Below are 24997 nucleotides of genomic sequence, written 5' to 3'. Positions count from 1 at the left end.
TAGACAAAGTCGCTTCTGTCCTGTGTAAGAAAGATAAACATGACACATCCTGTGCAGGTAACAACAGCTGAATGCTCATCATCCATATTACCTTCCTTCTATGAGCTTCCTCAGCTGTTGCAGTAACTACTCGGAGAAGCTGGCAAGATGAAAGCCTCAGTGGGCTCTCCCCAGGCAAATTCCCAGGCAAACTCCCTCTGTTAGCCTCTTTGCTGTTCGCTGCAAAAAGCCTTTCTACTTTGAATTCTGTTCTTTAACAATGCAAATGAAACCTGGACAATTATTTCCAAAAGTATAATGCATTTTCCTCAGTTAGTTTTCTCTCTCTCTCTCTCTAACATTTTGGTCAATAAAATCTTGACCTACAGATAGTTGGAACTGGGTCCATATATTCCAGCCCAAACAGTTGTCATCTTAATGTTTGAATTAACAATTTAGTTGCAGGACTTAAAAGTGTGAAGGGAGAAGCTTAGCATAGGACTCTATGCATCTGTGTTCTGCCTGGAACCCCAGGGCAATGCTTGTGGAAGCCACTCTGTGTTTTTGCTGTTGCAGCCCTAGAGGTTCATGTACAGTGTATCATATCTGGAATGTTTTAGAGCTGTTGGACTGCTGAAGTGACATGAGGCAGGGGCAAATAGCTAGTACATTGGGGCTAATGATAACGCCTGTATTATGTGAAAGCCTGCTGTACCTACCTTTACCTAGGGCATGTCTACACTTAAACTGCTACAGCGACAGCTGCTGCTGCATTGCAGCTGCACCGTTGTAGCACTTGGAGGGAGTTTGGGTGCGGGGGTATGGGCTCTGGACTGGGGCAGGGGGGTGAGGTACAGGAGGGGGTGTGGGCTCTGGCTGGGTGATGCTTACGTTGGGTGGCTCCCAAAAGTGACAGGCACATCTCTCTGGCAGTGGCTTCTAGGTGGGTGGGGTCTGGGGGCTCCGTTCACTGCCCCTGCCTGCAGGCGCCACCGCAGCTCCCACTGGCCACAGTTCCTGGAGATCCCTCCCCCCTTGGGCTGCTGTGATGTGCTGGTCGCTTCCGGGAGCAGTGCAGAGCCAGGGCAGGCAGGGAGCCTGCCTTAGCCCCGCTGTGCTGACGGACTTTTAGTGCCTAAAATCTCCTGATTTGGCTTCAGTAGCCTCCAGGAGATAGAGAGAGGGGGAGGAGTTGAGGGAGGATGGGGGAGAGTTGATGAGCGGGGCCTGGGGACCCCAGGGGTTTGCAGACCCCAGTTTGAGAAATGCTGGTGTAACCACTACTTATGACAATGGGAGGGGTTCTCCCATCAGCATATTAATTCACCTCCCCAAGAGGTGGGAGGTAGGTTGATTGACAGAAGCATTTTAGCACTGTCTAGCCTGGGGATTAGGTCATTTTAACTACATTGCTATGGGGTGTGGATGTTTCACATCCCCTGAGCGACATAGTTGGTCAACCTAATTTTTTAGTGTAGACCAGGCCTAACTCTAACACCATTTAATACCATTACTACTTCACAGTAAGAGAGCAGAGGGAAGATTAGATTTGCTAGAAACATACACTTCCTTCAAAAAGATGAATTCAATTAGCCACAGTGTCATTGGCACATATTGGTCAGAATTCCAGATTCCAGAGAGTCTAGGGGCTGGTCTACACTGAAAACTTACCTCTGCATAGCTCCATCGCTCAGATGTAGTTAAGCAGACCTAGCCCCAGTATAGACAGTGCGGGGTGACAGAATAACTCTTCTGTCAATCTAGCTACCTCCTCTCAGGGAGATGGATTACCTAGGCCAACAGGAGAAACCTTCCCGTCGGATGCACCACTGCAGTGTTCCATGCGTAGACCAGCCCTCTGGGTATGTCTGTAGTACAGCTGCTGCAGCGCCATGGTGTCAGCACTTCCTACGTTGATGTAGGGGGTTTTCCGTCAATGTAATCTAAGTACAGCAGATTATTCAGGGCTTGTCTACACTTACAGCACTGTAGTGGCACAGCTGTAGTGCTTATTGAAGACGCTACCTGTGCCGACAGGAGAAGCTCTCCCATAGGCGTACCTCCTCGAGAGGCAGTAGCTGGGTTAACTGGAGAAGCCCTCCCATCAACAACGAGCGTTGGATGGGTCAGTGTTACTGTGTTGCTCAGGATGGTGGATTTTTCCATACCGCGGGCGACACAGTTATACAGACATAAGTTTGTAATATAGACCAGGGCACTGAAGATGCTGCAAGTGTTTTGAAAAGAAAATAAGCTACACATGCAATCGCTGATTGGGGGGAGGGTGATTAGAGGTGAAGAGTAGTTGGGAATGGGGGAGAGGTGTTGGGGGATCAGGTGATGGGGACTAGGTGCAGTGGCAGGAAGGGAAGAGGGTCATGAAGGTGAATGACAGGGAGTCAGAGGGAAAGTAAGAGCAGGGGTGCCTGTCAGTCCCACATACCCCTCCCACATGTGTGCTGTGCCCTGGGGATGAGACTCCTCTCATGTGAGCCAGGTTTGCGGGGGGTGGGGAGGGAGAGGCCTTGCTTTTTCTCCCTATGTGAGTTAGGATTTGGGGGTCCCTGCCCCCCCCCGAAGTGGAGCCTGAGCCCTGATCGCTGCCCCCTTGTATGCACCAGGCTCTGGGGGGCTCCTGCCCATCCACTGGAGTCTGACCCCTCCTTTCCCTCTCCTCTTCATATGAGCCAGGTTCTGGACATGGCTTGTTTTTCCGGGGTGTCTGAGCCCTCTCCCTGCCCCTATGTGAGCTGAGGAAGCTCTGCCCCTCTGGGGAGCTGAGAACAGGCATGCTCAGAGCATGTACCAAGAACATACTGCCGAGACTGGGTTGAGGAGCTGAGAACAGGTAAGCTTGACACATGTCAGAAACTCTCCTGCACCCAGGGGGAGGGGGGAGAAGAGATGGGCACACCCACTGACATGAGTGGAATAATCCACAGGTCTCATAGCTATTGTTTCAGGCTGTAGTCCTCTCCATCAGGTGCTTTCCTTCAGCTGAAAACATCTCATTAAGATGAATGGGCCGCTAAACACCTCTCTGAGTCTGCAACTCTGAACCCATCCTGGGAGGAAATCTGAGAATGAACTGTACACATGTGGGAAAAATCTGCCTCTGTCAAGTTTGATTTATTTATTTAGGAGAAATTTAATCTGAGCACAGCTGAATATTCAGAAGGCACTGAAACTATTTTGGAAAATCATTTCCATGTGTGAATGCTCACTGGGAGAGGAGGGGTGATTGGGGAACAAGAGTAGGGGAGGATTTAGGTGTGCAGTGGGAGATGGAGGTAATATGAAAAGGGGTAGACATGGGAATGGGTGGTAGAGGAGCTTAAGCAAGGGAGGGGGATTGGGGAAAATGAGGGGTTGGAGAATCAGGGCTAGCCAAGGAAGTTGGGAGGCTAGGAGTGGGGGATGTCAGTCCTGAATTCTCACCTTCATGTGCATGTGGGATCTCAGGGAGGTCTACCTCCCTGAAAGGGTCTAAGTCCCTCCTCCTGCTCCTCCATGTGAACCTGGATCTCATGGGGGACAGGACCTTGGGGTAACAGATTTAAACATCTGAAATCCAAAAAGTGAATAGTTAAGATATCCCCCCTTTGTGTGTGGGGTGGCTTGTGGGAGGGGTGGGCGGGGCGGGTCCGGCGCATGGCGGAAGTTTAGCTGAGCAGCTCGGGATGGGGAGTGGGAATGAGGGGCTGGGCTCTGTGGAGCTCTGGCTAGCAGGCGGCCCTCTAGTGAGCTGCTGCCTGTGATACGTGCCTGCAGCAGCACAGAGCAAGAGACAGCAACGAGCAAGTTCTGAGCTGTGATTGGCCTCTGCAATGCAGCGAGGGGCACCGTGGGATGGGGTGGGGAGAGGAAGCTGGAGACCTTGGCAGGGTGGGACGATCCATGTTCAGGAGAATAGTGGGGGGGTGGAGAGAGACCCCAGTCTTCTCATGTGCTTAACATTACTCTAATAGCCGTGTGATAAAACTGGCAAGGTTTTGGGACTGAGACCAGGGGTGAGGTTTCTCTCGCTGGCTCTGACCCACCATTGTCTCCATTGCACTCTAACAACATGTACTGGGGTGGGGCGAAGGAGCAGTATGTAGCCACACAGCAGCTGTATGGCCCAGTGGAAAGACCACTGAACTGGGACTGTTCCTAGCTCTGCCACAGCCTGCTGGGCGACCTTGGGTAAGTCATGTCACTTCTGTGACTCAGTTTCCCATTTAAAGGGGAAAGTTCTTTGAAATCTGCTTATGAAAAGCACTGTGTGAAAGTCAGTTACTTATTACCTAGCCACAGGAGCCTATCAGCTGCAAATCTAGGTGAGAACTGAAACTGTCTCAATGACTACTAACTCCTGCCAACAGACATTTCTTTAACAAAACCTAAGAAATTAAATGGCCAAAACACTGACAGAGTTAAGGCTGCCCAGTGTGAGCTTGTGCCCTTCTAGAACGTTGAGTTCACCAGAACTCAGACTTCTGAAAACCAGGACATACAGACTTCAGGTAAACGTCCACACAACCTTAACTCTGCCCTCTTGGAGCGATACCCCAACACATCCATAACATCTGTACTCCTACTCTGCCTTGTCTCGGTAATGAACAGGCGCTACCTTCACTTGCCCTGTGCTCAAACACTGCACCTGCTCCCCCCCAAATACCACACGTGTCACATTTAATAACTGCTTTTGTACCTTTTATGGCCCCTTCACTCTTGCACGCAGCAGCCCAGCTAAACCTACACTTCCTCCTACACATCATTAAATCTGGACTGCTCCCACCTCACTGCTGACGGTACCCATGGCAAGAGTGCCCCAGTGCCCACGGCTGACACAATCCACACAACTTGATCGACATAATGCAGACTGGAACCTCAAGATAGATATGCTCCTCCTTTATTCAGACCCAGATCTCCTTATATTACAGTCACAGCTCTTCCAAGCTACTCCAACATATTCCTCCACCATTCAGTACAGCTATCCCTAACAGACTGAGTGCAGCTGGAGAGCATGCAGGTAATTCCCAGTGGCTGTTGCCAGCTCCAGAAGGGGCAGAGTTAAGGTTGCACAGGCTTTTACTGTAACTCTATTTCCTGGTTTTCAGGAGTTTGAGTTTTGCTGAACTCAATGTTCCAGAAGGGCACAAGATGCCACAGGGCTACCTGCAGGTCTTTTGCTATTTCATTTGATGAAAGGCTGAACAGACAGGCAAGCAAGTCATCATCCCAGTGGTCCAACTGGGGCCGGGGGCGAATTAATATTAGTCTGTTTTCCCCACCTGAGTCTATCCATCTCCTTCGTCCAGGCTGTTCACCAGTAAGGCCCTCTTGACCCGGGACCCTCTTCTGGAGTCAGGCTCCTGCCATCACCTAGGGAAGGGTTCTTTCTCTGGACTCAGGGCCCCGCAGAGGTGAAACTGCTGCAGCTCTTCTCTGGAGCGGTGCGTAGTTCCCCAGCAATCTGGACTTCTTGCTGTTGCCTGGTAAGGTCCTTTTGCTGAGACCAGGCCTCCCTAGGGCTTTGCCCCTTGTAGCACTTTTGGAACCTGCTCCCTCCAGGAGCCTCTTTCCTAGGTCCCCTTTTCTGGTGCGTTCTTTAACCAGCTCCCCTGAGAAGCCCCTTTCCTCAAGACCTGCCTCTGTGTGTTCTGGTGTCCCCCTGCCTGAGCTCTTATAACCTTTGTAAGGCCTGCGTATTCCTTAATTACTTAACTGCTGCCTAACCACATTGGTAATTAACAACTCGCAGGTGGATCTGGGTTGGCTCATTCTCCTTAGTGGAGCTTGTCCCAAGTAGGCTGGCCCCTGACTCCCCTAAAATAGCTCGCCCACCTGCCCATGTGTAGACTGGTGATACCATGTGGATTTGGGCATTCAGTTTAAACAGAAATTCAGGTCGCGGCTTCTGGAGGCAGGTGTGGCTCCTGTCTTCATGCCTCTCCCAATGAGCCATGTCTCAGCCAGTTGCACTCAGATTTTATAGTTTGGTTCCTTTCATAAAGGCGACAGACTGACAATGCAGACTTGCCTGCTCTCTCTCTCTCGGGGATTTTTGGGGGGGGAGCAGCGGTGGTTCTGCATGCATAAACCAAACTGCCAGAGAAATGGCGAAGATATTATGACCATACATGCATTCAGTGTATTACAAAGTGTTTTATCAGCAAACTCCGTTTCCTGCATTTGTCTGAGAAGCAGAGTAGGATTAGGCTGTATGTGCCCAGCACTTTACTCAGTGGCAGATATTGTGCATCTGTTGTTCTGAGCACCACCTTCCAGATAGAACTGTCTCAAGATATTCTGCTTCCTTGTCTGTGAACTAGGACATCTGACTGACCTGGATACTAATCAGTGTTGGCTATGAGCTGAAAGCTTTTACTGCTGTATCGTGTGATGTCTGGCTACAGTGGATTGGGAAGGAGTGGGTGGGAGGAAATTGTTGGTGTCCTGTGAAAGATGTCAGAACAAGAAATCTTAGCTTTTTTTAAAAAGAGAAATGTCACCACTGGTGATTGTCCGATGATGTTCCAATGAGATGTGAGACTTTCCTCAAAGGTGTCTTTCACTTACTTGATTCCTCATGTTCTGATTTCTGTCCAAAGAATCGAGCGAAGAAGAAACCTGCTCCAGTGAAGTATGATGTTGGAGATCTGGTCTGGGCTAAGTTCAACAGACGACCGTGGTGGCCCTGCACAATCTGTCATGATCCAGTGCTCGACTGTCACTCAAAAATGAAAGGTACTGTACCCACTTGAGCGAAACAGTTAAGGACACTTAGTGCCACAGTTGCTGCAGTTCTTTGTTACTAATAAGCATTTGGGCAGCCCTTTAACCGCAGGGCAGTGCATAGAGGTTAAAAATGATGGTCCCTGCCATGGGAACCTACAGTGTAGATTAGACAAATACTGATAGGAAGTTAGCAAAGGAAGTATAGGGATGGGGAGATGAAGGTTAAGACAAATGAGAATGATGGGGGTAAGATAGCAAGTGGATCTTGTAGGTTCTGGCATTTTAAATTGGGGAGTAGTTTGTACCACTGAGCTCCATTCTTGTGCTAAGCAAGAGATGCACGTTCTGAGGAGCAGAGCAGTGGTGCCTGGCGCAGACCAAGAGGGATGGCATTGCAGGCATAGGGAGCAGCATGAAAAGGGACAAAAGGGACAGGGTGGGAGGAGAGAGGGTGGAGCGAGATGAGAGGGTTGGGCAGAGTGCCAGGGAGAACTGCAGGAGTTGGGAGTGGGATGGGGCCAGGCACAACTGTACAGAGCCTGACAAGTGAGGGTGAGGAATTTGAACTGTACATGGAAAGAAACTGGAAGGCAGTGAATGGACTCAAGGAGGCTGGTGGTGGGAAGAGGAACAGAGTAGTGGGAAAGGGAGATTGTTTTAGCTGCTGGATACAAGGGAGAGGCCTACGGACCAGTAGATCACAGTTTTCCTGATACAAAGGCTTGGGAGGAAGATGAGAAGTTTAGTTTTTGCCTCGTTTCATATAAGGAGGTGAACTCCCCACAGATGTCTCTTATCGGAGAGGCCTCGGGAGAGCTGGAGATTGAGTGGTAGATCTGAGGGCCATTGGCCCCAGGGGTAATGCACCAGGGGAGCAGAGAAGGGATGAATGAGGAGGAGGAGAATAAAGGGGACCAAGGACAGATTCCTCAGGCACATGCACCAGGGGGAGGAAAGAGGAAGAGGATTCTCTTTGGGTAATGGTCAGAAAAAGGAGAGGGCCAGGAAAGGGCAGAGTCCTGTGAGCCCAAGACAGGGTGGGGGGGTGGTATCAACGTGAGTGGTCAATGGTGACAGAGGTAGCAGAGAGGCCAGGTGAACAGAGGAGAAGAGACCCTTTGATTTGGAAACTGACCTTGCATTTCACTCAGATGTATTTAAACTGCTGTCCATGTAAAGTTAGCTATAGCAGGGGACTATTTTATTCCAGCATATCATGAATGGGGGGACCTGTATATTTCTGGGTATTTTTCTCCTCGTTTTCCCTCCAGCCTCTCTCTCTCTCTCTCTCCACATTCCCTTGGTAATTGAACACCTTTGAAATGTCAGTCTGTCTGGGGTAGTGCTCTGTATGCAGGACAGGCTGCTGTTTAGTGATGTGGTATTTTTGCAACTTTTGGGGCCCTCACCAGTCTGGAAGGCTAGACTCTGTGAGCATGCAGTGTTAGTGATTCTCAGCTCAGACTGTTAAAATCTCCAGCTGAAACTCAAAAAGAAGCCCTACAAAAAGGGAAACTAGGTCAAATGACAAAGGATGCATATAAACAAATAACAGAAGTATGTCGGGATGTATTAGAAAGGCCAAGGCACAAAATGAGATCAAACTAGCTAGAGACATAAAGGGTAACAAGAAAACATTCTAGAAATACATTAGAAGCAAGAAGAAAACCAAGGGCAGAGTAGGCCCCTTACTCAATGAGTTCTCTTTGAGAACTGTTATTGTTCATCCGTCCGTTGAACATTCAGAAGTGCTAAATGATCTTTTCTTTGTCTTGGTTTTCACCAAAATGTTTAGTTGCGATTGGTCGTCTTACATAGTGAATCATGTAGGAGTAGAGGACAAAATAGGGAACTAACACTTTTAGAGAACTTGGATGTCTTTCAGTCACCAGGGCCTGATGAAACACATCTTAGAATACTCAAGGAGTTTACTGAGGAGATATCTGAGCCATTAGCAGTTATCTTCAAAAAGTCATGGAAGACAGGAGAGATTCCAGAGGACTTGAAAAGGGCAAATATAGTGTCAATCTATAAAAAGGAAAATAAGGACAACCTGGGGAATTACAGACCAGTCAGCTTAACTTCATTACCCAGAAAAATAATGGAACAAATAAGCAATCAATTTGCAAATACCTAGAGGATACTAAGGTAATAAGTAACAGTCAACATGGATTTGTCAAGAACAAATCGTGCCAAACCAACCTGATAGCTTTCTTTGACAGGGTAACAGGTCTTGTGGATGGGGGGAAGCGGTAGACATGGTATATCTTGACTTTAGTAAGGCTTTTGGTACTATCTTGCATGACCTTCTCATAAACAAACTAGGGAAATACAACCTAGATGGTGGGTGCAAAACCAGTTGAAAAAACGTTCCCAGAGAGTAGTTATAAGTTGTTCACAGTCAAGCTGGAAGTGTGTATTGAGTGGTGTCCTGCAGGGATCAGTTCTGAGTCTGGTTCTGTTCAATATCTTCATCAGTGTGTTAGGTAATGGGATAGAGAGTACACTTATAAAGTTTGTGAATGATACCAAGCTGGGAGGGGTTGCAAGTGCTTTGGAAGACAGGATTAAAATTCAAAATGATCTGGACAAATTAGAGAAGTGGTCTGAAGTAAATAAGATTAAATTCAATAAGGACAAATGGAAAGTACTCCATTTAGGAAGGAACAGTCAGTTACACACGTACAAAATGGGTAATTACTGTGTAGGAAGGAGTACTGCAGAAAGGGATCTCGGGGTCATAGTGGATCACAACCTAAATATGTGTGAAAAGTATAACCCAGTTGCAAAAAAAGCAAACAGAATTCTAGGATGTATTAGCAGGAGTGTTTATAAGCAAGACATGAGAAGTAATTCTTCCACTCTACTCCGCACTGATCGGGTCTCATCTGGACTATTGTGTCCAGTTCTGGGCGCCACATTTCAGGAAAGATCTGGACAAACCGGAGTCCAGAGAAGAGCAACAAAAATGATTAAAGGTCTAGAAAACATGATCTACGAGGAAAGATTGAAAAAATTAGGTTTGTTTAGTCTTGAGAAGAGAAGACTGAGAGGAGGCATAACAGTTTTCAAGTTCATAAAAATTTGTTACAAGAGGAGGGGGGGTAAATTGTTCTCCTTAACCTCTGAGGAGAGGACAAGCAGCAATGGTCTTAAATTGCAGCAAGGGAGGTTTAGACTGGAGATTAGGAAAAACTTTCTGTAAGGGTGGTTAAGCACTGGAATAAATTACCCAGGGAGGTTGTGGAATCTCCATCATTGGAGATGTTTAAGAGCAGGTTGGACAAATACCTGTCAGGGATGGTCTAGATAATTCTTAGTCCTGCCATGAGTGCAGGGGACTGGACTAGATGACCTCTCAATGTCCCTTCCAGGCCTATGATTTTATGATACATAATTCCATAGACAGCATGTTATATCTCCCGTAGGTTCAGCAGCTTCACCACATTCTCATTTTCTGTCTCTCTACTTGCCTTTCCCTCTCCTAAAGCCCTTCACCCTAGCGTTAGATACTATCTGAATATACAGTTTAAATATGCAACAATTTAAGCAGCTCAGGGCCCTGAGGGACTGAGTACAGGCTCTTGAGACCAGAGTGGCTGAAGGGGAGGAACTAAGGGAGACAGAGAGGAACACAGATGGGATGCTTTCTGGGATACTGTAGTGCGGTTGTATCCCCAGGCTGACCACTTCTGTGCTGTTGAGGAGGATGAAAGTTTCAGGAAGAACATCAAACTGGAGCAGAAGAAACAATCTCTTAGTTGGGACCCTCCTTCAGATGATGTCATGGTATTGTCTCGCACTGATGATACCCCACCAGGGGAGGGAGCCCCTGTTATTAGGAAGAAACAGGTAACAGTAATGGGGGATTTGATCATTGGAAATATAGCTAGTTGGGTTTATGATGGCTGGGAGAACTATATGGTGAATTGCTTGCCAGGTATGAAGGTTGCAAATCACTCAAAACATCTAAACAGACTCATGTGCAGTGCTGGGGAGGAGCCGGTGGTCTTGGTACATGTAGGTACCAATAACATAGGGAAAGCTAGAAGAGAGACTGCTAGGTAAGAGAAGGGGTTTAGGGTTATTAGGAACTGGAGAACCCTTCAGGAAAGGAGGAGCCTATCCAGGAGAAATAGGCTCAACCTGAACCAAAATAGACGCAAATTGCTGGCATATAAAATTTAAAAGGTGGTAGAGGAGTTTTGAAACTAATGGCTGGGAGAAATTGACAGGTACGGAGGAGCACATGGTTTGGACAGAGACATCCCTTAGGGGAGCATCCTTTCACTGGGATTCTCTGCCCTAGTAAAGGGGAGAGGATAGAAGTTGATAAATTGCATAGGAACTGAAGAGAAACAGTCAAATGAAAGAGTCCCATTCAGTTACCTCATATGAAGCAGACAACTAAATATTGACCAATTTTAGAAGTGCTTGTATACAACTGCTAAAAGTCTAAATAGTAAGAACTTGAGTGCTTGGTATTAAATGTGGATATTGACATAGTTGGCATCACAGAAACTTGGTGGAATGATGATAATCAGTGGGACAAGGTACGAACTATATAGGAATGACAGAGTAGATCGTGCTGATGGGGTAGTGGCACTGTTTGTGAAAGAAAGCGTGGAGTCAAATATAGAACAAATCTTAAATGAATCCAACTGTCCCATAGAATCTCTCTGGATAGAAATTCCATGCTTGAATAATAGGAGTATAGCAGTATGGATATACTACCGATCACCTGACCAGGATGGTGGTGGTGATTGTGAAATGCCAAGGGAGATTAGAGGGGCTATAAAAATAGAAAACAATAAAAATAATAGTAATAATAATAATAATAACAATAGTGAAGTTCAAGTATCTCCATATTGGCTGGGTACATGTCACCTCAGCATGGGATGCAGAGATAACATTTCTAGGCACTATTAATGACTGTGTCTTGGAGCTGGTAGTCCTGGATCCCACAAGGAGGGAGGCAGTTTTTGATTTAGTTCTAAGTGGATCACAGTGGTAGTAGTGGCCATAATGTGATTCAATTCAACATCCTTGTAGGGGGGGAAATTCCAAAGAAGCCCACCGCAGTAACATTTATCTTTAAGAAAGGGAGCTACACAAAAAGGCGGAAGCTAGTTATATGGAAATGAAAAGGAACAGTCACAAGAGTGAAATGCCTGCAAGCTGCATGGAAACATTTTATAAAACCATAACGAAGGCTCAAACTACATATATATATTCCAAGTTGGGGGAAAAAAAAAAAGTAAGAGGACCAAAAACATGCCACCATGGCAAACCAGAATGAAAGAGGTGGTTAGAGGCAAAAAGGCGCCGTTTTAAAATGGGAAGCCAGGCCCTGCTGAGGAAAATGGAAAGCAGCATGAACTCTGGCGAGTCAATGTAAAAATATAATTGGCCAGGCCAAAACTGAATTTGAAGGGCAACGAGCAAAAGACTCAAAAACTAACAGCAAAATTTATTTAAGTCCATCAGAAACCGAAAAAAGTCAGTGGGGCCACTGGACAAAGTGCCAAAGGGGCACTCTGTGAAGACCCAAGGCCATTGTGGAGAAGCTAAATGAATTCTTTGGCTCTGTCTTTGCAGCAAAGGATGTGAGGGAGATTCCCACAGCTGAGCCATTCTTTTTAGGTGACAAATCTAAGGAACTGTCCCAGATTGAGGTATCAGTAGAGGATGTTTTGGAACAAATTGATAAATTAGACATTAATAAGTCCCCAGGACCACATGGTATCACTCAAGTATTCTGAAGGAATTCAAATATGAAATTGCAGAACTACTAACTCTGGTCTGTAACCTATCGCTTAAATCAGCCTCTCTGTTGGGTCACTGGAGGATATAACATGACACCAGTATTTTAAAAAGGCTCCAGAGGCAATCCTGTCAGTTACAGGCCAGTGAGCCTGGCTTTAGTAACACGCAGATGAACACAGTATGTTGGGAAAGAGTCAACAGGGCTTCTGTCAAGGGAAATCCGGCCTCACCAATCTATTAGAATTCTTTGAGGGGGTCAACAAACACCTTGACAAGGGTGATCCAGTGGATATAGTGTACTTGGACTTTCAGAAAGCCTTTGACAAGGTCCCTCACGAAAGACTCTTAACAAAATAATCAGTCATGGGATAAGAGGGAAGGTCCTCTCATGGATCAGTAACTGGTTAAAAGACAGGAAACTAAGAGTAGAAATAAATGGTCAGTTTTCAGAATGGGGACACATGGAACATGGGGTTGCATCCCTTATTATCCTGGCTCATAGCCATTGAGGAGCCTATATCCATAAATTTATGAACATGTTGAACAATATAGTTTCCCCAGGGACCTGTACTGTTCAGCATATTAATAAATCATCTGAGACAGGGGGTAAACAGTGACATGGCGGAGTTTGCAGATGATGCAAAGTTACTGAAGATAGTTAAGTCCAAAGCTGACTGGTAAGTGTTACAAAGGGATCTCTCAAAACTGGGTGATTGGGCAATGAAATGGCAGATGAAATTCAGTGTTGATAACTACAGAAATCCTGCCATGAGTGCAGGGGACTGGACGTGATGACCTCGAGGTCCTTTCCAGTCCCATGATTCTGTGAAAGTAATGCACATTGGAATGCATCCCAACTATTCATGGGTCGAAGAAAGAGATCTTGGAGTCCTTGTGGATAATTCTCTGAAAACACCCACTCAATGTGCAACAGCAGTCAAAAAAGCTAGAGAATGTTAGGAACCATTAGGAAACAGATAAGAAGACAGTAAATATAATAATGGCACTTCATAAATCCATGTTACACCCACACCTTGAATACTATGCGAGTTCTCTTTGCCCCATCTCAAAAATATATTGTGGAATTGGAAATAATATAGAGACGGGCAACAGACACGGTGAGGGGGGTGGAACGGCTTCCGCCTGAGGAGAGATTAAAGAGACTGGGCCTGTTCAACTTGGAAAAGAGACGGTGAAGGGGGGAAATGAGAGATCTATAAATCATGAATGACTTAGAGAAAATGACTAAGAAAGTGTCATTTGCCCCTTCCGATAACACAAGGCCCTGGGGTCACCCAATGAAGTTAATAGGTAACAGCTTTGAGGGAAATGGAAGGAAATGCTTCCACAGGCTGACTGTGCATTGTGTGAAGAACTCATGGCCAGGGGATGTTGTGAAGGCCAAAAGCATAAATGGGTTCAAGAAAGACTTGGATAAGTTCCTGGAGGACAGATTTATCAATCGCTATTAGCCAGGATGGCCAGGGTATCCCTAAGACTGCCTGATGCTGGGAGTGGATGACAGGGGATGGATCACTCTGTGATTGCCAGTTCTGTTCATTCCCTCTGGGTGTCTGGCACTGGCTGCTGTTGGCCGACAGGATACTGGGCAGAGTGTACCATTGGGCTTACCCAGTGTGGCCATTACGTTCTTTTTTTAAATGTCGTACTCTAGCTATTGTGACACCTCCTGAGAGCGTGTAATGGGCATTTTCTATTATTGGCTGCATCTAGTGGGAATGGTTGTTTGCCAATCAGCTTACAGCTGTGTGCAATTACTTCTAAAATGGGAATTTGGAATGAAAGTAATATGCTGGTTAACACGGTCCAACTGATGTGCTTGTCCTAGATAATCTCAGACCACAGCCCTCCCCGCACATTCTGGTCCTGCTCAGATCAGAACAGGTGTGGAAGAAATCTTTCTTTCCCTGGTTTTCTCTCCCCCTCCCGCCCCTCCCACTTGTGCTCTGTCTCCTTCCCTAATTAACAGGTGACTACTTTAGGCACCAATTAAACCTTAGATCTTTGATGCTATTGGGCAAATGGAATTTCCAGCATTGTCCACCTACTTCTGAAACGTACAAGTTCTCCCACCTGGCTGTTACTCCCTGCACTTGTTATGGAAACAAACACTGGGTTGTTCAAAGCCAGGCAGGTAGCTTCAAACCCATCACTTACCCAGAGAGCTTGTCTCATCTGTCACGTAGCGATTTCTTTAAAGCAGTTTTCCTCTGCTCAGTGAGACTGGCTGGTTTAGGGATTGGGAAATAGGATATGTGCAATCTTTTGCCTCTGTCTTTGGCCTGACATTAACCCAGGTCAGTATTTGCCGAAAGGCTTTATGCTTTACCATGTTCTGAGTGTTGTACTGTATCCTATCTGGTAAGTGAGTGGGTGGTCTCAGTCTAATCCTTGATGCCCATATCTCTAGAACACCGTTGGGGGTGGCATTACTGTTGGCAATCTCAGCAGAGAAGCCAAGGACTGAATTGCCCACGGAGACTGAACTGCCCTGTCACCGTTCGTGGTGGTCCCTGCAGAACAGGGTGGAGATATGTTGGTGGGACAGTGTGGGGAAGAGGCCTGAAATGTTTGTTCTATTGCCCTCAGTCCAGCACCTTTCACAAGCACACACAGGATTCCCTTTCAGATGCCATGTAGCCCAACATTACAATTCCTCTCATTCCTTCACCCTGCTGAGCTCATTGAATACCCTTATCAAGAAAACTCCTTTAAGCAGTCACACGCTTTCAGATCTGTGCTTGTAGTGGAGTCCTGCCTTGGGCTCCCAATGCCCCCTGAGCATGCAGGTATCCAGTATAACTGCACAGCATGTCAGATTGCATGCACACTCAGAGTAAGGACTAGCTGGAACACCTTTATATTCTGCTCCTTAGATTCCTAAACCTGTCGCCACCACCATTCTGAGTCCAGGATAGATGTTCAGTATCAGGCAATGATCTGCTGAACAAGCTGGAAATTAAGGCCTAGGATGATGTTTGCGGGTTTTCTCTCCCAGATTCCAGCACAGAGACAGCAGGGCTCTTCTCTCTGGGGGTTCAGGAGATGGAGGAAATATGTGAATGAATCCAAAGTATCTAGTTTCTGTGCATCTCCATCCCACCTACCTGCAGTTTTCACAACCATCTAGAGCAGCGTTTCTGAAACTGGGGACCGCAAGCCATGCTGTGAACAACTCCTCCCCCTCCCTCCCAGCGCCTCCTGCACATTGGGGAACAGTGGCCAATGGAAGCTGCGGGGGTGGTGCCTGTGGGCGCGAGGGCAGCATATGAAGCCTCCCTGGCCGCTCCATGCACCATGGAGCCGGACATGGCTGCCGCTTCTGGGAGTAGTGTGAAGCCCCGAGCCCCCTCTCACACTCCAAACCCCTCACCCCAGCCCGGAGCCCCCGCCTGCACCCTGAGTCCTTCATCCCAGGACCCACCCCAGAGCCTGCGCCCCCAGCTGTAGCCAGAACCCTCTTCTGCATCTCAGCCCCCTGCGCCAGCCCTGAGCCTGCTTCCACACTTCAAACCCCTTGGCCCCAGCCTGGAGCCCCCTCCTGCACCCCGAGCCCCACCCCAGAACCTATACCCCCAGCTGGAGCCCTCATCCCCTCCTGCACCTGCCCCATCCCAGTGAAAAGTGAGTGAGGGTGGAGGAGGGGGGCTGGAATGAGTGGAGGTGGAGCCTTTAGAAATGCGGGGGGACAAGGGTGTTTGGTTTTGTGCAATTAGAAAGTTGGCAACCCTAGTGTAGCCTGCAGCTGAGCGGGGGGCTTGAGGGTCTGTGAAAAATTTTAAATCAAAATGGGGGTACTTGGGTTGCTAAAGTTTGAGAACTGCTGATCTAGAGGACTGGACAGTGTGATCATTAAGAGGATTAATATTAAGTTTGTTGTACTTTATGTTAATTTCCCGTCACAGAGGGAGATGGTTGGGTTGTTTTCACCAAACTCCAAGTCTTTGCTCCAGTGAGGAAGCAAACTGTCTATCAACTATTTAACAGCAAACTCCTCTCCAAGATGCAAAATACCAACTAAAAGCAAGGAAAACTAAGACAAAAGCATACCCACCAACCCTCTGAGTAGGAGTTCCCCAGTTGGCATTTGTTTAGGATTTTAGGAAGATGTTATTAGGAGAATGTGTGGAGAATCTACTAATAAACTTTCTGTGCTTCCTTTCCCACACTAGTATGCTGTTTTAAGCAAGACAATAATCCTGTTTAATTTCTTTAAATAGTTTCCAATCGGAGACCATATCGAGAGTACTACGTAGATGCCTTAGGAGATCCTTCTGAGAAAGCCTGGGTTGCAGGAAAAGCTATTGTACTTTTTGAAGGCAGATATCAGTTTGAAGAGCTACCTGTGCTTCGGAGAAGAGGGAAGCAAAAAGAAAAAGGCTACAAGCACAAGGTAAAGCTTCTGTTCTTGGTAGCTTGCTTTGCTCACTCTTTTCTGAGATTAAAAAGTAGCTTGTTTTTGCACAGCCGAATTGTTCTTGTATGTCTGGAAAAGCACCCTAAAAATGTGTTTGTGCAGTGATAATTGTGAGGGCACAGCTGGTAAATTGATTTGCAGAATTCCTGTGATGATCAGTGTTTTTAAGCCACAAGGAGTTTCCAAACTTGCTCCTATTTAAGGGCATAGTCTGTAGTTTGTAAATTACTGTCGAGAATATTCGGAGAGGTGGAGAAGTTGTCATCCTGTCACAGTTGGACATACTCACTATCTATCCATTTTATTCAACAGTACAATTCTATGGATAAAGAAAAGGAGTACTTGTGGCACCTTAAAGACTAACAAATTTATTTGAGCATAAGCTTTCGTGAGCTACAGCTCACTTCATCGGATGAATGCATGCTGTAACTCACGAAAGGTTATGCTCAAATAAATTTGTTAGTCTCTAAGGTGCCACAAGTCCTCCTTTTCTTTTTGCGAATACAGACTAAGGGCTGCTACTCTGAAACAGTTCTATGGATGTGAAATATCAGTTATGATGATTAAAAGTGCATTTGGAAGTAACTTACTTTGCTCTCCAGTGACCTCTCCTGGCTGACTCGGGAACAGATCATGCTTCCATTCTGTATTAGACCACTGAGCTGTAGCTCACGAAAGCTTATGCTCTAATAAATTTGTTAGTCTCTAAGGTGCCACGGGTACTGCTTTTCTTTTTGCAAATACAGACTAACACGGCTGCTACTCTGAAACCTGTCATAAAAAACAATAATAGTGTTTTGAACCCTGCTTCTGTAATAAGTTTTATAAGTACTTAGAGTTCCTCCTGATTTGACTTAGAAAGTGCCTCACCAATCAGACTTTGGGAGGGAGTTGCATAGTCTAGCACATCATCTGCTCATGAAGCAGCCTCTATTTCAAATGGGAGCAGACATGCCTTTGCACAACGTAATATAATACAAGCTTCCTGCCCTGCAGCCTTATAAAGATGACTGAAGAAATTCACCAGTTCAGCATTATTAAAGTGAAGGAATACAGAGGGCCATTGGATGGTTGCAAGTGAGCAGCCAGAGGGAAGCAGTTGTATCTTATACTGATAGTTTAACTGCTGACAGTAGTGGCTGCTTTGTTAGGGGACAGATATAATTGTCTCAGTGTAAGTGATTAGGTGATTGTAGTAAAAAGCACCAGAGGATTCACTACTCTTATACACATGCCTTCCTTTCTCCTGGTTCCTTTTGTGTGGGAGATATTCCTCACGTCTTCATTCAGTGTTTGCAGTCCTCTGCCTTTATTCCCAACCTAGTGTCTCTATTAGCTCTGTGCACCCAAGACTCAGGAGGTCTATGGCTTGAGTCCAGTTCTTTGAATTGCTGGGGTGTAGTGCTGGCATTGCTGCACCTATGTAAACCAAACACACTGCTTACTTGATATTCTGGGTTTGTATCCGCAAGGGGGTCGCCCGCCAGGGTTTCCTACAGAGCTGCAAAGGATCTGGCTGCCTTGTGACATTGGGTTATTTGCCATTCTTTAGTCAGCTGAGATTCTGTAGATCACCCTTTAAAAGAAAAGTGGTGGGAATTCAAACGGCTCCCCTGAGCTGGGATTCATTTTGGTTCAGGATTAGTAACGAAAACCTACAGTTTGTTGTTGCTAAGAACAACAAACCCTGATGGAAAGCCAGGCTTCTTTAAAAAGCCTATCTAATGCCCTGGGCACCTCTTTTTGTGTGAAGGGTACAAAACTCAGTATGGATCCTGGGAGCCTCCTAAGCAGAAGGAACAGCAGAGTGTGTTTGGGTTTGTGTGAGGCAAATCCCCATGAAAGTGTGTTTGGGTTTGTATGTGGGGTGGCAGAGAAGGGGAATGCTGTCGGGGAGAACAGGTTGAAATGCACTGTGAAATAAATGGAAGCAAGAAGGGTCAGGACAGAGCAAATCAGGGCTTTCTTTATGGCATGTTTTAGAGAGATGCGTGCTGACGCCTCTCTGATGGCCCAGTGGTTGGTGCTCTGCCCTGCCGCGCAGGGGGCCAGTGTCGGATTCTCCTTCCTGATAGCTGCTGTCCAGGTTGCTGCATTAGGTGCATGCTGGGAGGCCAGTGTATTCAGTCCCTGAGGAAGGCCAGTACCGTCAGGGACCCCTTTTGTCAGTAGTGACAGGTTGGGGAGGAATTGCACCCCTCCCTCTTTTACTGGAAGAAGGATGTCGGACATGATTCAGGCTTGAGAGTGTTGGTATGACACACATTACGGAACCCTATGGGGCTGCTATTACAGAAGCTTCAATAGCACAAGGAAAGCACACAGGACACTAATTTACTAGTATTGTGATCCAAGCAGTTCTGCAGCGATTTCGGTTGAGTTCAGTTGGAGTCCTATGCATTTGTGCTCCGTGGATGTGCTGTCCAGGAGCCATGTTAGCCATGAGGTGCTGGACTCCTGTCCTGGAGACTGCTGCTGCATTTTGCATACACTAGAGCAGGGTGTATCTCTTATGTGTTGTTTCACTTTATGGTTCTCCTAAATGTTTATTTGATGGTAACCTCTCTTTGTGTTTTCTCAAACATTCAGGTTCCTCAGAGGTTTATGGCGAAATGGGAAGTCAGTGTCGGACATGCGGAAGAATTCCTTCTCAAGGGGACTGAGGATCAAAAGTGTAGTCAGAATCCCAGCAAGCTGAACAGTGAGGATGTGCTGTTGGAATCCTGCACTAATGGCCCTGTAATGGAACTGGACAGGCAGCTGAATGGCTGTTTTAAATCCCTGGCATTTGACTCCAAACACTCAGCCAGGGAGAAGGGAAGGTCATGCACTAAATCACAAGTGAAAAAGAGCTCTGACAGCAGGAAAAGGACTAGAGTAAAAAAGAGCCGCACCAGACTGGAAGCATCTAGGAGAGAAATTGGAGGAAAGGCACCAGAGAACATAGTTAGAAACATGATTGCTGGGGACCTGCCAGATAAACATGCATCACACGAACTTTGCCGGATAGCAAACAATCTAACAGCATCCAATGGTGCCGTGGAAAACTACTTGCTCTCTTCTTTTGGAGAAAGACGTTTTGAAAAGACAACCTTGAAACAGGAATATCGGGCTCCTCATGGTGACTCCCTACGGGACACACTGAAAGTGGATTTGCTTTCCAGCAGCTCTACAGAGAAACAGAAAAGCCCCGTAGGCATTCTTTGCAGTTCCAAATTACAGGTACACTATTCTACACCTGACGCTGCTATTGAGAAAAAGCAAAGTGAGTCCGATTCGCTGACTTCCTTCTCAGATGATGGAACTAGTGATCTAGATACCGGGGACCAAAGTTCTGAAGCAGCTTGCAGCGCCCTGGAGATCAGTGACTCTGCAGATAAAGAAGAAAAGGAATTCTCTACAGGGATGAGGGGAAACAGTAAATGTTCCATGTATCTCTCACAAAACAGCAACAGAAGAGCCAGGAAAAGGTCATCTAGAGATCACAGACCTCCAGGGGGCAGAAGTGATGCTGAATCTGTGGATGGGGAGCTCCAAGGAGCAGCCTCGGACACTGAGATGCCTGTTATTGCTCTAGAGTGTACTTCAGCTATAAGAAATGACCGTCTTTCCCTTGCAGATAAGGACCCTACACGCCAGAGTGTTTGCCGGGAAAGCTCCCACATTGGGATTACAAATCAACTGAATCTACACCTGAAAAACATCAAAGTGCCCCGGCTCAAAAGTATAAGAAGCAAACACAAGGAGAGTGCTGCTGTGACAGAACCCCCTCTCTTAGAAGAGGAATGTAGCATGAATTGCTGCTCTTCTGACACCAAAGGTTTCACTGGTCCTCCTGCCAAAAGTGGGAAAGTTGATAGTCAGGAACCATTAAATAATGTGCATGAGAGAGGCAGGGATTCTGCTGAAATAGAGACTGCCGTGGTGAAGCATGTCCTCTCAGAGCTGAAGGAGCTATCCTATAGGTCCCTTGGTGATGAAGCTAGTGACTATGGGGCACCTAAGACCACAGCACCCGTACTCTTCTCTTCTACCTCTGGGCAGAGTCGTTTGCCCATTGAGCCAGACTACAAATTCAGCACGTTGCTAATGATGTTGAAAGATATGCATGATAGTAAGACAAAAGAGCAGCAGCTGATGTCAGCTCAGAACATGGTCCCGTATCGAAATGCTGGCATGAGCAGTTCCTCTGGAAGTAACTCTGCAAGTGGCTTGAAGGCTTTGGCTGCAAAAGGACCCACTTATAAATTAGAAAAAAATGGGGATTGCGTTCTGGAAGCAACATGTCAGAACCCCAGTGCCAGTGAATCCTCTCTTTCGTGCAGCGCTACAGCCAAGATAAGTGGGAGGAGTACTAACAAAAGGGACCCCACGGATACTGCTCTTTCTGGTACGAATGGCACAAAGTGCATCTCAAGACACAACTGTTCACAATCTAAGCAGTCATCCAAGCTAGTAGATAATGCAACATCAATCAGAAAGGATTTAAAACTAGAAGGGCTGAGCAAGCCTCTAAATCAGGTCTCCAGTAATATAGCAGAGAAAGCATCCCTCTCACGCAGGGATATGCAGGGCTTGGTTACTAGTCTTGTTGGTAATGAAATAGAAGAAACTGCAAGGAAAGAGTCTCTTGAGTTAATGGAACACTCCACTGATGAAGACTCTGCGTGTTCATCTGATGATAATTTAGATCATATCAGAAAGAGGCCTGAACCTAATAAAAATACTGAGAGTTGCACTTCTGCTGAAAATGGTGAGGGCCTAGAGCTGGATTCAGAATTGAATAGCGAAAGCTCCCTGGGGGATGAGTCTAATGATGTAAACCATGTAGCACCCAAGAAGCGATGGCAGCGTTTTAACCAAAGCAGTGCTAGAACCAGTCGGCACGTCCATAGATCTAGGGAAGAAGAGAGCTCCAGGGGCGCCTTTGGGGGCCTGAATTCTAGTGACTTTTCACTAAAGGGAAAGGAGTGCCTGGAGCACAGGCCTCCCACCCTTTCCCCGGGGCTTGAGGGAGACCTGACAGACCAGGACTGGGAGAATCACTTAGACTTAGTTGTGAAAAGTTTGAATGTATGTGATAAGCCAAACAATGATGTGATGCATTCAGAATCAGAGCTTTGCCGTTTTGCTTCCCAGTCTGAGTTCTCTTCACAAGGTAAGGAGTTCGATTTACACCTAAGTGTGTGTGTGTGTGTGCATGTGTGGCCATGCGTGTGTGCATTCTGTAATCCTTTAAGTTAAAAATGTAAAACATCATGTTATTGACTGGTCTAAATGGAACGTTGAGGGTACCTAACTGCACTCAACGTGTGATGTCGTGTTCTTAGACATCTCCCAATAAAGTGCGGAGTAGAGAGAGGTGGTTTGATTACATGATGATTTATTTGACATATTAGTCTAAAAGCTGAAGTGTATTATGGAGAGAGATTAGCATCTCCATAGTGAAGGGAGAAGTGAGTGTCTGTCTCTTATAAGTCGGTTTTCACCTCCAGGCTTTCCCTGAAAGGTTACAACTTGCTCTTACACTGTGTAGGTCGGTTCCAGAAAGTCTGGAGGAAAACCAGGTTCTGCTCTTTGAACAATTTGTTTTTGGCTCATTTTCTCTCTCACAGTTGAGGCTAGTGACCACATTTGCTTTGTTCTGTTGGTCTCAACAAGGGCTGATGCCCCAACTGTTTTTTAGGGTGGGAGTTAATTAACTATTACAAGGGGTTAATTAGGAAGCTTGTGGAGTTCCTAACCCACAGGCTATTTTGGAATGAATGTTTGCTCTGTTGACATTCATTTTGTCTTTGAGGTGAGGAGCAGGAAGAAGAGAACCATGTGGGAGGCGTGGGCTGAATTAGATCTGGAAGAGAGTGGGTAGATAGAAGCTTCAGCTCAGATGAGGTGGTCTGGGAAGCAGGAGGGAGGTATCTGTAGAGGGATGGAATGTACAGGAGCTCATGGGGTCTTCAGGGGCTCCCATCATTCAATAGTTCTGAAAAGTTTTACAACACCTGAGGAAATTCAGTGGAGTTGCTTACGTGTAGCTGAGGTAAAGTTTTGTCTGCAGACTCATATTTCCATTGGTGATGTATGAACCAGAAAGAACCCGGCTTGGCTTTCAGGTCCAAGAGCAAACTGTAAGGCATTTGATTTGATACCACATGACATTTTGATTAAAAAAAAAAACATAAAATGAACATATAGTGCATGTTAAATGGCTTAAAAACTGGCTATCTGATGGGTCTCAAAATGTAATTGTAAATGGGGAATTATCATTGAATGGGTGTGTCTCTAGCAGCATCCTGCAAGGATCAGTTCTTGGCTCTATGCTATTTAACATTTGTATTAATGACCTGGAAGAAAACAAAATAATCATCAATAAAGTTTGCAGATAACACACACATTGGGGGAGTGGAAAATAACGAAGAGGACAGGTCACAGGTACAGAGCAATCTAGATTGCTTGGTAAGCTGGGTGCAGGCAAACAATAGACATTTTAATATGGTTAGAAACGTGTGTCTAGGAACAAAGAATGTAGATCATTCTTACATATGGGCAACTCTCTTCTGGGAAGCGGTGACTGACAAGGGTTTGGGGGTTGTGGTGGATAAATAGCTGAACATGAGCTCCCAGTGCGACACTGTGGCCAAAAGGGCTAATGCAATCCTGGGATGCATAAACAGGAGTCTCCAACAAGAGTAGAGAGGTTATTTTATTTTTGTATTTGGAACTGGTAAGACCACTGTTTTACTACTGTGTCCAGTTCTGGTGTCCATAAATCAAGAAGGATGTTGCTAAATTGGAGAGAGTTCAGAGTAGAGTCACAAGAATGAATGAGTAAACGACCAGAAAACATACCTTATAGTGACAGACTCAAGGAGCTCAATTTATTGATCTTAACAAAGAGAAGGTTAAGGGATGACGTGTTTACAGTCTAGAAGTATCTACATAGGGAACAGGTATTTTTTAAATAATGGGTTCTTCAGTCTACCAGAGAAAGAGATAACACGATCCAATGGCTGGAAGCTAAAGCTAGACAAATTCAGACTGAAAATAAGGGGCAAATTTTTAACAATGAGTGTAATTACCCATTGGAACAATTTCCCAAGGATTATGGTGGATTCTCCATCACTGGCAATTTTAAGTTAAGACCGGATGTTTTTTCTAGAAGATCTTGTCTAGGAATTATTTTGGGAAAATTCTCTTGCCTCCGTTCTGCTAGAGGTCCACATAATTGTCCCTTCTGGCCTTGGAATCTATGAATCTTACAGTTTTGGCCATTAGGAAAGCAGCATTAACCTAAGAAAATTTAATAGAGAGTCACTGAGACACAATGAACATGGAACCTCCACTAGGCCAATTTTACACAGTCACTTTTCAGAGCAAAACAGAGCTTTACGGTAGCCTGGATGGAGCTCTGATGTGATTAGTGTGTGGAGTGGACAGCCGAGTGCTTAGATCAAAGGCTCAGGGGCCCATCCCTGGGAATGGATAAGCGGTCAAACTACAACTTTGACAAGGAATAGCATCTCCAGTGCTAATGCAGAGACAAGGCCAGAGAAACCTCTATGGTTTTGTTGTGTTTATCACTTACAATTCAGTATAATACTAGAGTTTTAATTCCTGTATGTAAAGATTTTACAAGTAACTTCTGTTTCAAGCCTGATTCGGTTTTCCTTTTCTATTTTTCTATATTTGTATTTAGCCCATTACTAGCATTAGACTCTAAATAAAATTGTCTGTTTTCTCCCCCACCTTGTGCAGACAGCTTTATTTAAAATAAGAGTAGTAGTATACCAGGGGACTGAGTGGGGAATAGAGTCCAACACAACTGTCTTCATCATCCAGGGAGCAACTGTAAATTAAAACACCTTCAAATAAGGGTTATTTGTTGGCAGTGAAAATAAAATCTGAATTATTTGTCCTCCCTTGAAAAGACCTGATCCACTAAACTGCGTTGTGTGTCAGACTGGGGCAGGAATCTGATCCAGCAGCCAGTGTTACAAAACCACCATCAATTATAACTGGAAGAATTTTAGAATTTGAGTTTACTTTCCACTAATTTTGCTGTGTGTTTACTGTTCATGTAGGCTTACTCTG

The 24997-nt window shown here is 45.9% G+C and overlaps 1 protein-coding gene across 1 annotated transcript in view; it reads left to right on the top strand.

Annotated features, from left to right (window-relative positions):
* NSD1 (nuclear receptor binding SET domain protein 1) overlaps positions 1–24997 on the top strand; it is a 137515-nt gene that overhangs the window by 31885 nt on the left and 80633 nt on the right. Inside the window, exons 4-6 of the mRNA XM_043490689.1 lie at positions 6576–6711; positions 16710–16882; positions 19496–22064. Coding sequence (XP_043346624.1) covers positions 6576–6711; positions 16710–16882; positions 19496–22064 — 2878 coding nt within the window. The remainder of the gene's footprint in view (positions 1–6575; positions 6712–16709; positions 16883–19495; positions 22065–24997) is intronic.

The sequence above is a fragment of the Dermochelys coriacea genome, chromosome 8, assembly GCF_009764565.3.
Source record: "Dermochelys coriacea isolate rDerCor1 chromosome 8, rDerCor1.pri.v4, whole genome shotgun sequence".
Taxonomy (NCBI): Eukaryota; Metazoa; Chordata; order Testudines; family Dermochelyidae; genus Dermochelys; species Dermochelys coriacea.
The sequence above is the reverse complement of the archived record's forward strand: the minus strand, read 5'-3'. Positions and strand labels throughout refer to the sequence as shown.